The sequence below is a fragment of the Euleptes europaea genome, chromosome 6, assembly GCF_029931775.1.
Source record: "Euleptes europaea isolate rEulEur1 chromosome 6, rEulEur1.hap1, whole genome shotgun sequence".
Classification (NCBI taxonomy): Eukaryota; Metazoa; Chordata; class Lepidosauria; order Squamata; family Sphaerodactylidae; genus Euleptes; species Euleptes europaea.
In genome coordinates this window covers 56101647-56114785 of record NC_079317.1, presented here as the reverse complement: position 1 = coordinate 56114785, position 13139 = coordinate 56101647, and the positions used below count along the sequence as shown (strand labels likewise).

At 43.6% G+C, this 13139-nt stretch overlaps 2 protein-coding genes across 2 annotated transcripts in view; both read left to right on the top strand.

Moving 5' to 3' along the window:
* Positions 1–8571, top strand: part of SUSD6 (sushi domain containing 6) — a 37128-nt gene extending 28557 nt beyond the window's left edge. The window contains exons 2-5 of the mRNA XM_056852109.1: positions 49–246; positions 1338–1476; positions 6875–7305; positions 8441–8571. Coding sequence (XP_056708087.1) covers positions 49–246; positions 1338–1476; positions 6875–7305; positions 8441–8466 — 794 coding nt within the window. The 3' untranslated portion in view covers positions 8467–8571. The remainder of the gene's footprint in view (positions 1–48; positions 247–1337; positions 1477–6874; positions 7306–8440) is intronic.
* LOC130479704 (protein S100-A11-like) lies at positions 2908–3237 on the top strand. The gene has a single exon (XM_056852112.1). It carries the CDS (start codon positions 2908–2910, stop codon positions 3235–3237), a length of 330 nt encoding a protein of 109 aa, XP_056708090.1.
* Positions 8572–13139: the final 4568 nt, after the last annotated feature.

The following is a 13139-nucleotide window of genomic DNA, read 5'->3' as shown; positions in this document are numbered from 1 at the left end:
TTTCAGCCTCACTGTGTACTCAATGCTTTAATCATACCTTCTTTGCAGCTTGTCCACAGCCACCTGAGCCAGAGAATGGAGGTTATATATGCCATCCAACACCCTGCAAAGACCCACTGACATCTGGCAGCGTCATAGAGTACCTGTGTGAAGAAGGTTTCATGCTGAAAGGAGACTACAAATACCTGACCTGCAAGGATGGAAAGTGGGATCCAGTCATGGAGGTGACTTGTAGGCTCAGCCAAGGTAAGTTAAGCCATTAGTTTACAAGGATTTTTGATGTTTTCATCCAAGCTTTTCAAGTAAAGACTTCTAAATAGTTTTATGGTTAAGTTTGAGTAAACCTAAAGACGTGTTTACTGATATATCAGGGTTTGTGTACCACTTTCTGCCTTGGCTTTACCCAAAGAATCCAAAGAACTGTATTTTGGTGAGAATTTTGATAGCAATCTCTAGGTTCTCATACCCCCCCAATAAATTCTCATGATCTCTGGGGGAGCAAATTGCTGTTAAAGCCATTTGAAGTTGGTAGTGTAAATACCGAAGGAAGACTATGGTTAACAGGCCACTAACTTGTTTGGGCAAATTCCAATGCTTCTGGATTGCCTTGCGCTGCAGAACAGTGCATTCTTTGCCTTGCCTGCCCTGGAAAGACTGCCGCGTAGTACTGTTGGCTTACTTTCCAAAAGGAAGTTGACAGTTATGTCATGCAGGATTTTGCTGTGTTGGATAGGAATTCCTTTCCCATGAAAGACAGCCAAGAAGTCTGCAGGAAAATGTTTGTCATGTTGTTTTAATTGACCATGAGGTATTGGGGTAGGGAGGAGGGGAAGAGTATGAATAGAAGTCCATGGGAAAAAAGCAAAAATTCCCTGCAAGCTGGTAGTTGTGCTGATACTAATTGAATATTTAAAATGAATGTTGGGGGTGGGGAGCATTGCGCTTTTGAAAAAGTAAAATGCATTCAGCATATTGGAATTACAGCTCTGAATCTTGGAGCCTACAGTTTTTCTCAAAATATTTCACTAGTATGCTTTATAGACAGTGTCTCAACCATCCAGACACTGTGTTCACATGGCTACATTGGCTCAACATGGAGAAAAAAGCCAGATAGTGTCAGTGAAATGGTGTTGTTGTGTCACTGGTTATTTTAATGCATTTTAGACTGGCCAGTTTGACATAATATGAATTGAGGTCAAAGTTGGCCATGTTAAAGCAGGACCATGATTGTAATTCTGCTTGCTTGCCCAGTTGGCAGTCTTTTGTGTGGTGCTGATGGCAAACAGCTGCTTCCTGAGAGGAAACCACTTTAGAATTCTTTTGCTTTGGCTTTACAGATAAAGATTCTCCTCCAAGTATAGGGGTGCCCACTCTGTCCATCGTGGCTTCCACAGCAAGCTCCGTGGCCCTCATCCTTCTCCTAGTTGTACTGTTTGTTTTGCTGCAGCCAAAGTTGAAGTCCTTTCATCACAGCAGGTGAGTTTTTTGGGGATGACCTTCAACTGGAAGGCAGATGCTTTTGATTTTAATCATTTACAGGGGTTCCAGCATGTGTCTCTTGCTTACTCTGTTACCTGTCATTCTCACTTACTTTTCCAAATGCCTTTTATTTTTCTTCTTACAATCTTACTCCTCAGTCTTAGGCAACGTTTTCTGTAGACACTGTTTTGGAAGAATCATCCATCTACTTTCTTGGCTATGGAACCTGTGTCTGTTCTCTACCAGTTAACACTTGCCAAACCCTGTTAGCCATGTTTTATGGCAGGCAGCGGCTTTTTTTTTTTTAATATTTTCCAAACAACATAGAACCAACACATACAACATATAACACACGCTCCATATACATAATCAACGCTCCATGCCTAAAACAGGATCTTCATCCATAAACCTATGAGCAGAGATACATCATTCTGTACTATCTAGCATTAATCTTTAAATCTTACAAGTAACTAAATCTTTTAAACCAAGCGGGGACTATATATAATTATCCTCCCCTCCAGCAAAATTAAGAAAATGCTAAACTTGATAGTTATTGCATTATACTTATATCATTTACTATATCATCAACTATAATATCTAAAAAATAGATGGTTATGCAAATTTAATATTATTAGATCTAAAAAAGAGATACGTATACAAACATAGCTACTTTCCACCTTGGTGGCCTGCATTTGTTACAGTACTTAACATTGTTATATATTCGCAATAACTTTCCCTTCTGCAAGCTCCCTACATGGGGACTAATTTGCTATAGACTCATAATACAATTTCCAATTCTCCTGAAATTCTTCCATTGGTCTTTTGTTCACGATGTTCGTCAGTTTAGCCATCACTGCATATTCAGCTAGTTAGGCAGGCAGCAGCTTGATAAGCCTCCCATCCTTGTTGCCTGAAGAGGCTGCAAAAATCAGGAGCTATCAAGTCTGTAAATTGGCTTTAGCATCCTCGAGTTGTGGCGGTCCATCATACTGACAGCATTCTTGTCATATATGGGGAAGATTCAACCTTGTTAGTGCTTGAGAAAATGTTCCTCATGTGTACTGTTTTTACTTCTGTACTTTGATGTGAACTTAGCTGTAGGGGATTGGGTGTGTGTATCTTCGTTAACATTGCTGGTAAAAGCAGTTGCACCACAGAAGTTTCTGTTCCTTTAGTGGGGCTTTGACTCATGTCTGTGGGACTTATTTCTGGTAAAGCGTATCTCTTGATGGGCTGGAGGAAAAGCATGACTTGCGAGAAGGGAATAGTTCTTTGCCATCTTTAATAACCCATATTTTGAACAAACAGCAAGTGTCTAAGATGCTTGTTAAGGAGCACAGTTTTTCCCCATGCCCCCATATGTGGGTCAAGAACAACTCCTTTCTTGAGCCAGCCCGCAGCTGTGGTCCACCTTGCCTCTCCGCAGAAATGTCGTCAAAGTACACCGCCGGCCCCACAGAAACGGAACGCTGCATTGAGTCGCTGCTGGCCGTCTTCCAGCTCTATGCCAGCTGCGATGGAAATGCTTGTTCCCTCTCCAAAAAGGAGTTTGTGACCTTCATGAACACAGAGCTGGCATCTTTCTCAAAGAACCAGAAGGACCCAGGCGTCCTGGACCGCATGATGAAGAAACTCGACATAGACTGTGACTGCCAGCTGGACTTCGGTGAATTCTTGAACCTCATTGGCGGCCTGGCGCAGGCCTGCCATGTCCAAGTGATGTCGTCCCCGACCAGCGGGGGGCCCAAGAAACCATGATCAACCCACCCCCTCCGGCTCTGGCCCATCACCAGCAAAATCCCAAACATTCCAGAAAACCGATCTCTGCATACGACCAAAATCAGACGTCACTATTTTTGTTTCTATCAATAAAAATTGATGTGAAATGAAGAACAACTCCTTTCTTAGTGAGGAGGTGAAGCTTAGGGGTGCATACACATGATACAACACAGAAATACATTGTGAAGATTGCCAGAAACACCTGTGGTGCTTTTTAAAAATAAAAATGTGGGCAGTGAGACCCATGGTAACAGGCACTGCTTTGTTTCCTCATGGTTATGGTTTACTCTTCAAACTTACACGTAAACAGATATTTGAAACTTATGTTCAGACCTTGTAGTCCCCTTTAGTGTTTTTTCTCTTTTGCTTTTGGATTAATGACTAAAAAAGGAGTTGGTATGTGTGTGGGCCTGTTTTCTCGCCCTCCCCCAACTTCCTGGCTGGTTCCAGGAATTCTGATAGTTACCATAAGCTATGAATTGCAGAGTCACTGAAGCTGATGCTCCTGCTTGATTTGAACATTTAAAATAACATTCAGTTCTCTAGTCAGTTTATCCTTGCTGAGTTTTTTTCCATTCAAAGAAGTGTGTGGGATGGGAGGAAGCCAGACAAATGTATGGAAATGATGAGAATTCTGCCTTCTACTACTGTCCTATAAAGGCTGAAGGCTGTGTTTTGTCATCATTTTACCAGTCAATGTGCTTTAGGCTCTTTATATGTAACAGCACTGTCTCTAGTGTTCAGTCCCTGGTTTTCTAGTTGAACGCAACTGATGGGATAGTGCATTAGATTAGAACCAGAGAAACCTGGGATCAAATTCCTACTTGGCAGTGAAGCTCATTGGATGACTTGGGCCAGACTTGCTTCCTCAGCCTGGCCTATCTCTCAGGGTGGCTAGGATTACCAGATCCCTCTTCATCACTGGCGGGAGGTTTTTGAGGCAGAGCCTAAAGAGGGTGGGGTTTGGGGAGGGGAGGGACTTCAATGCCATAGAGTCCAATTGCCAAAGTGGCCATTTTCTCCAGGTGAACTGATCTCTATCGGCTAGAGATCAGCTGTAATAATAGGAGATCTCCAGCTATTACCTGGAAGTTGGCAACCCTAAGGGTAGCTGTGAGGTGAAACAAGGAGAAGGGGAAAACCATGTATTTCATTCTGGGCTCCTTGACAGAAGGGCAGGATGAAAAGTAGATACTATGCCTCATGTAGATGAGGTGAATGTGAGACTCACTGTTTATCTAGACAGCTGGGTTCAACAGAGGCCTGAGTGGTAGTATGATACCAGCCTAGATAGCTAGTGTTACAACTGATAGGTTATAGATGTGACAAGCCTAGGCCTTCCAGTGTAGGTTATGGTATCATAGTGATACACGTGGGTCCCCCCAAAGTGAACTAGAGCTAGTGAACTACAGTAGCTATAATTTATTTATTATTTTATTAGATTTATAGCCTGCCCTTTCCTGGGTGAGGCCAGGCTCAGGGTGGCTCAGAACAATCAAACAATACAATACATATAAGGTGAAAATTGAATTAAACCATACAAAAATATATACCAATATCAATGTATTATAAACCCAACTAAAAGCTTCTATATTGAGATCTCAGCTCAGTCATAAACTCATTGGGTAGCCTTAGGCAAGCCCTACTGCCTCAGGCTCAGTTTTCCACCTGCAATACATTCTGGCATAATGATAGGATTACAGAAGTATTAAGGGTTTTGAACACAAAGGAAGAAAATGGATTTTAACATTTCTAATATTTCCAAATCTCCTTTGATACCATTCATTTTTAGGGCTTGTGTTTTGAGCGTGATTACACACACTAGTGCAAGTGTGATATCCATAGATTAAAGGTACATTACAGTAACATTCAAGTGGAAGCATGGAATTTAATGCTTGAGGCTTATTTTGGCCATCATTCTGGACCTGTAGTGTGAAACAATTTTTTCAACACTTTATTCAGGAGCGGGGGTAATTTAAACACCTCTAAATTACAACATTCACTTCAGAACTCTTGTGTGAATGGAACCAGGTGGTTTCAGTCGAATTCCCCTTTTTTGCTGCAGCCACATGGCACTTATTGACTCCCTGACCCTCAGGAGCAGCTTTCCAAAGGCCTGAGGGAAGGGGGGGGAATGCTTCCATTAGCAGCATCCATGCTATGCTGTATATATTTTGTTCCAATAACTGTGATAGAGATTGCATATAGCAAAAGAGCATAAAACACAAGCAGCCAGGGAAGGGATAGGGCAGAGAGAATAAAAACACTGCTGGGGGCATGCATGTATTCATGCACACCTCTCCCCATCTTGTAAGCTGATGCAGAACCAGCAACTTACCAGGTTAACAAAGATTTATGACTTGATAAATCTGACCAAATGTAAGTCACCATTTGCGCAGGAGGCTGCTTAGAACAAATACCTCCAGACAACTGAAGGAAGCAAGCTGAGCCACGTACAGCAGGGAGGGGTAGTAAAGAGTGCAGATGGACCACCCCTATCAGATGCTAGCTCAACGAGCAGCCTGGGCAGTGGGCAGGAGCTTGAGATGAGGTTGTTTCCTGGTGAATTTGAGAAATGAAGACTTCAAACGCAGCTTTTTCCTTCACTAAAGTACTTGCTCAAGTGCTAATGACTCCTCTCCCTACATGCGTGTGTGCAAAGTGCCGTCAAGTTGCAGCTGACTTATGGCAACCCAGTAGGGTTTTCAAGGCAAAGTACTTAACAGATGGTTTGCCATTGCCTTCCTCTGCATAGCTACCATGGCATTCCTTGGTGGTCTCCCATCCAATTGCTAAACAGGGCCAACCCTGCTTAGCTTCTGAGATCTGATGAGCTCAGGCTAGCCTGGGCCATCCTGGTCAGGGCTCTCCCTACACAGGCTCTGCAAAATACCAGTCAGCCAGCAAGAGCCAAATGTCACTGACTACTTGGCGCTGGCACAAAACTGAACAGAGAGCACAGTGTGCTTCCTGCCCTCACTTTGGTATGTAAAGGAGAGAAAAAATGGTGTCCAGTGATGGTGGCAAAGCAGGATCTCTGCACCCATTGGAAGGAACAAAATAGGTCAACCCCTGCTCAAGGTACAGATAATTTGCCGCCTCTTGTTTCCCTGCCCCAAGATACCCCTGCTTGAGCTGGCCGCCTAATGCATAAGGCTTTCTTTGCAATGTAGATGACTTGGAATTTACTTATCAGGGTCAGTACACAAACTGTTTAGGTGGTCCCAACTCTTGACTTCCTTGTGACATGATGGTCCTGTCCACACTGAGCCTTCAGGCAATTGCCCAAGTGTGTTCTGTGACAATCAGCTTCAATTTCTGTGTAATTCCTGTCCGGGTGTTCTGTGAAGCCCCAACAAGAAGAATGAGAACGGAATAGGCTTTTCAGCAAACTTTCTTAGTACAGCAAGAGAGTTACAGTTGCATGGCGGTGCACAGCAAATATAACCATATCTGTGTAATTGCTACTGACTGAATTAAACGTGTATCCAGCTGTGAAATGATCAGGATGTGAGCAAGTTTTCCTGTCTGAAGGAGTATTAACTCTAGGAATGCTGCCAGCATACCATTCTGCAAACGCTAACCATAATATATTTTCTTTAAAATCTGAATGCAGGCGTGATCAAGGTGTTTCTGGGGACCAGGTTTCCATCATAGTGGATGGCGTTCAGGTGGCTTTGCCATCCTATGAAGAAGCAGTTTATGGCAGTGCCGGGAACTGCATCCCTCCCTCAGATTCACGGGTACAGATTGTCCTGTCGGAGGGAGCTGGGCAGAGCGGAGCAAGGGAGATGCAGCAGCCGCCACCACCGGACCAAACGGATCATAACTGCTTTGCTGGGGAGGATGAAGTCCCTGGACACTCTGGACTGTGCGAAGCAGGCAGTTCTCACCACTCAGAGGCTGTCCTGGTGCATCAAGCCACCTCCTCCTCCTGGGTAGCTGGTATGTCTAGTAGTAGATCAGGGCACAAAGAAGCTCCAGACTCGGAAAGCAGTGATGTACAAAGCCTTCTATCACTCACTTCCTCAGAGGACTACACAGATGGTAAGCAAATACGTCTGACATGCATGAACTTCTGCAAGCTGGAATAAGAATACAAAACTCACAATCATTTTAGAGTGCCCTCAGCTGCTTCAGTGGGGAAAGTTTACAAGGAAGAACATTCAGTCTCTGCTTTTCCTTAACAGGCCCACAATCTGCCCGCACCAAGTAATCCTTATTGTTGAGAATGTTGTATGGGAAGAGTACCCCATTTTGTATTTCTGCAAATTCTGAGCTACCTGCCTGAAGAAAGCAGGTTACTGCTTCATGTTGAGAGCTAGGGACTGGTTTCTGGACCAAGATGAACAAATAAGCTTTAGTAAATTTCACTGTCTTCAGTGGGCTTACTTCCAAGTAAGAACACATAGGATTGAAGCTCATTTCAATGCTAGTTTTTACCAACTTTTGCTTGGTTCAGTACAGTTTACTCCCAAATAATGCTAGGCTTTTAACGTGCCATGGGGCACTCTGGGTGATTTCTGCTGCAATCAAACTAATCCCAGTGCTGCTTGTTCAAGATTTTCCCCTTAATGTCGCTTAATGTCTAATTCTTTATTCCACTGACATCAAAGGGAAAATTTGCATTGACTTTTATAAGGCAGCATCCCAGATGGCTACAGTAGATGGCCTGAATGTCTCACAGGAGGCAGCGGTTTTTCCTTGGGGCACAAAATGCCGCCTCTCCGATGATCTGAAGTGCTGCACTAGTAAGATGGCAGAGAGAGGGAAGAAGCGCTCCTTCTGCAAGTCAGTCCCATGTTAATCCATGGCATTCTTCCTTTGATTTCAATGGGATAATGGGATGCCGTGGTTGGAATAGGCAGTAGGGGTGGAGGGGAGACAATGGGGGCTGCAGGGCATTCCTCCACAGGCCACGTGCGTGATGTATGTTGGGTGCTTCAAGCTTTAGTCGCTAGTCCATCTGTGAAGACTTTGTTATGGAAGGTGTTGCAGAAAAGCTGATGACTATTTGAAAGTATGTTCAGCTCTTCTGAAAGCTGGACTTCATTAAATAAGCATGTGATAGCTGGCTTTACAGACAATTCAAATACACATTGAGGCTGAGCCATGTGGTGCTTGGAAATTTGAAGACAAGCATGAAATATAGTTTAACTTGTATTTTTCCCCCCTTTAACAGATATTCCATTGTTGAAAGAAGCATGAGGTCTGTTGCATTTGTCTAGCCTTTTCTCTCCATTCCTCTTCTCCTCCTTGGGATGGTGAGCACTCCGTGCTAGCTTCCCCCACCCTCCCACGATGTGCCCCGGAAACCTCGAAGGAAACGCTCCTTAGCTGAAGATCCAAAGGATGCCACCAGGATGCCTCCTCGATGCACCACTGGGGTGTGCAGGGTGCCAGCCTTCATCTTCCTCTTCCCCCCAGTTCCATCCCCCTAAAGGGGGGCATGGTTCAGTGACTTGCGCGCCTGCTGCCTCTCCCTGTTCTCAGCCAGATGTTTGTGTGCTCTCTGGAGAGCTGCTATTTACTTGTGCCTTGCTCCTTCTCACACTGGCTTGTTGCAGCTGCTCACAGGCCTTACTAGCTTCTGGACCTCTGCTCAGAAAAGCAGAGGCCAAAATTGCTTGCTTTGTTGGGTGCAAATAGTGTCCTTCCATTTATCGTACAGAAGGCAAGACAGAACTCGTGTGGATGGGCTGAGAGAGGATGGAGCCCAGAGTGGGGAGGTCACACATATATACTACAGCTCTTGAGGTCTTTCAGAATTGTATACCTAACATATACTATAGCTGCACATCAACATGTTAGGCATCCTGGGCTTGGTTAAAAGGCAATCACAACTGGCCAACTTAAGGCGGGGACATAACTGACAAGCTTAGGTTGCTACTTTTTCTATATTTCCCAGTGAGAGGAGAATAAAATGACCTTGCTGGAATGAAACATCTGTACCTCTGCAAGTTTCCTTTTAAAAAAACACACACAAAAAAGCTCTTTGTTCATCCATGATATTGATCTCTGAACATCGTGGTGGGCTAAAATTTGGGGCTTTCTCAATGTACAGACCTTGGAGAAATTTATCCTGCATAAAACATAGGAGCACCTGTGGGTGTAAGACCAGGTGGAGAGTAGAATTAGTGCCCTCTTCTTAGGGGAGCCTCCCCATCAGCAATACTGTGGCAGAACTCTTGCTAATCCAAAGCCTTCCATCTTTCCCTTTGTGTAGAGTCCCGTGAGCACGCTGCACCACTCTGTGAGTTGCATTCTCTGCTATAATAGCACCTTTTGCTTAGAACCACCGTAATGGGAGAGTAATATCACATCATTACTTCTGTTGTCCCTTCTCATACGTGGAGGCAATGCCAGGGATTTTGAGTTTAGGTTTTTTTTAGCCTGTTTTTTTTTTTTTGGTCTTTCTCCCTATTCTGTCAGAAACCAAGTCAACAGGGGGAAAAAATCTAGTGTGCTTGTAACTGGTGTGCCCGATTGCCTTGAATAAATTAGTTATATGTCTGCCTTAATAATTTTGAATGGAAAGAGCCATGCCGCTGCCTTGTCTGATGGAAGACCCTCCTCACTCCCCTTTTTGCACTGCACACTGTTTCCACTTCCCTATGTAGGGAACATGTTTGCTGGCCATCTCTTCCCTAGCTTCTTGTGGCATGGTTGAGGTAGTCCTAAAGGACAGGGTGCAGTGTCTAAATACATAGCAATGGAATGTAACTTCATTCCAGTTGACACACCACTCTTAATTTAGATTCCTCATTCAGATGGGATGGTTCATAAATTGTTGTGGTATATTAACATCTTTGAAATGCTATTTTGGCAGTTGAATCTGTAATATGCATATTCTCCACTAGGCAGTCATTAGTACAACCCATCAGTGTTCCACGTTCTGCATCGTTGGGAATTCCTTGGACAGCTTAGACATTAAATGGATATGTGAAGCCATTCACTTTGACTTGGGCCCAGTTCTGGAACTGATATATCAGCTGAACTGCTTGAAGAGTATATGGTGAGACCACACTTGGATTACTGTGTACAGTTCTGGTCGCCACACCTAAAAAAGGATATTACAGAGCTTGAGAAGGTGCAGAAAAGAGCAACCAAAATGATTAGGGGACTAGAGCAACTGTCCTATGGGGATCAGTTAAGATGCTTAGGGCTGTTTAGCTTGGAGAGAAGGCGGCTAAGGGGAGACATGATAGAGGTCTATAAAATTATGCATGATTTGGAGAGAGTGGACAGGGAGAAGTTTTTCTCCATCTCCCATAATACTGGAACGCGGGGTCATCTGCTGAAGTTAGAGGGTGAGAGATTCAAAACAGATAAAAGGATGTGGTGATGGCTGCCAGCTTGGAGGGCTTTAAGAGGGGAGTGGACATCATGGAGGAAGGGGGTGTTCATGGCTATTAGTTAGAATGGATATTAGTCGTGCTGCATACCTATAAATAATTGTTTAAAATAGTTGAAACCTTGAGCATTTCTAAGCAATTTGCCTCTTAAAAAATAAAACTGGAAATATGGACTGTATCCTATTCTGGCAAGGAATGTGAGCTGTTTGTCGTATATTCTCTAGTTCTTAAGTTAATTTATGGAAGGCGGGGATAGCATCAGCTGCTGGGTACAATGCTCAGGTTTTCTGTTCTTAATGCTTAGGCTACAAGTGAGTGGAGTAGTCTGTTAACTCTGTGATAAACTTTTGGAGCATATGAGAACTACTGAATTTGGCTGTGTGGCTGTTATGTGCCTAATAATTCATGTAACCTCTTCCAGCCTTGTGTACAGAAAGCCAGGTGATGCAAGCATCCTGTCTTGTCTCTGAGATTTGGAAAAAAGGTGGTCATTGGATTCTGCAGGCTGATCTTGACCCATAAAGGCTAGAACGATACCTCTAAATGTCTCCCGTGTCTTGTTGGTCTTTCCATTACTCTCAAATGGTGGTTGATGATATGAAGCTGTCCTTATGCTGAGCCAGGCCATTGGTGCATCTATCCCAGTTCTGTTGTCTGACTGGAAGAGGTCTTTCCGAGCCCTGCTTCTTGAAATCTCCCCTCCCTTTTTAGACATGCCTGATATTGAACCTGGTATCTTCTGCATGCAGAGCATGTCGACGACCATTTAGCTGTAGACCCTTTGTCAATCAACACATCTAGAAGTAAAAACATAGTAGCTCGAAAAAAAAGAAAAAGCCTTTCCACGAATTGACTATTCATTTACCATGTGATGACAGACCACAGTGAGCAAGCAACCACTTGGCCAGCTGGTTGTATGTATTGTGTTGCCAAAGGGTGAGGACATAATCATTCTTCTTGTGCCAGATAAATCTATGAAAGCAGAAAAAAAAATAAGATTCCCCTCATTCCTTAATCAAATAGCAATTGCCTTGCCTGCAAGGTCTTTTGGTGAGCACAATGGTAAGTTACCATTTGGCAAATAGTTAATGGAATGCTCTCTACACTTACCTGTCTTATGTACAACACCAGTATTGCAACAGTGTCTTCTGGAACAGCTGCTGATGAAAATGGAACACTGCATGAGAGAATCTTTGAGGCAGGAAAATCTAAAACTTGACACTTGAGAGTCCATGCAAGTCAGAAGAAGCAAGATTTTCATGTCCCCCCCTTTTAGGGGAGCCAGCGTGGTGTAGTGGTTAAGAGCAGTGGTTTGGAATGGTGGCCTCTGATCTGGAGAACCAGATTTGATTCCCCAAACCTCCACATGAGTGGCAGGAGCTAATCTAGTGAACTGGATTTGTTTCCCAGCTCCTACACATGAAGCCAGCTGGGTGACCTTGGGCTAGTCACACTCTCTTAGCCCCACCTACCTCAAAGGGTGTCTGTTGTGGGGAGGGGAGGGGAAGGGAAGGTGATTGTAAGCCGGTTTGAGTCTCCCTTAAGTGGTAGAGAAAGCTGACATATAAAAACCAACTCTTCTTCTTAGTGTCCAGCTTTGAAGTTAACCTTCATGTAAAATAAGCTAGGACAAGGGATGGGGAAAGAAGATTCTCTGAGGACCTTTGTTTCTTTTTAAAATTGCACATTTATTTTTATATTATAATGATACCTCTCTTCAAAGATCTGAAAAAATACACAAAACAAACCATGGACGGAGGGGTAACTGGAGCATGCTAGATATCTGGATGCAGGCTGCACCCACTAAACTCCTGACTAGGATCACTTCCCACAATACATCTTTAACACAGCTCCCTTAAGACTTTCTGTACATAATTTATAGACAGGAGGTGTTGATGCATGTTATAAGCCTCAAGAGATAATGGTATGATTCAGCTGCTTGTATCCCTTTAAAAGCCTATGTTCCATCCTGTCCACTTGGTGATAAACACAGGCAATGTGTGTATAGATATCATGTGAGAATTGTCCCTCAAATGCTGGGAGCAAGGAAAACAAAACGTAGAGCTTGATTCAACTTTTTGTAAGCTTTCTGTGGCAGTCTTTGTGGATGCTGAATATTACAAGAAGTGACTATCTGTTGACACCATTGACTAACATGTCAGAAGTACAACTACTTTGTTGCACAGTATTTATCATACTATTTAAAATGACTTTGGTATGTGGGAGAGCATTCCCAAAGCCAAAGACACTCATAGTAATTGCAGTAAAGGAACAGCACATACACCATTCATGTTGGCAATACACAGGATTGAATTCCTGTTGGGGAGTACGTCCACAACAAAGGCTACTGGTTATCGTTGGTGATCCTTTCTGCTCAGTATCAGATGGTGTGGCAGACCCTGGGAGCAGATAGCTGAATATGTATGTTATAGGGTTGTCAAAGTTTGAATTGTCTTTCGGAGATGAGGTGCACCCACAGAACACTCACATTGTTCAGAGGTACTAAATCTGGCAAAGAGTCTGGGC

What these genes read in the sequence shown, in the direction of transcription:
- LOC130479704 (XM_056852112.1), top strand. Translation starts at nt 2,908, where the DNA reads ATGTCGTCAAAGTACACCGCCGGCCCCACAGAAACGGAACGCTGCATT.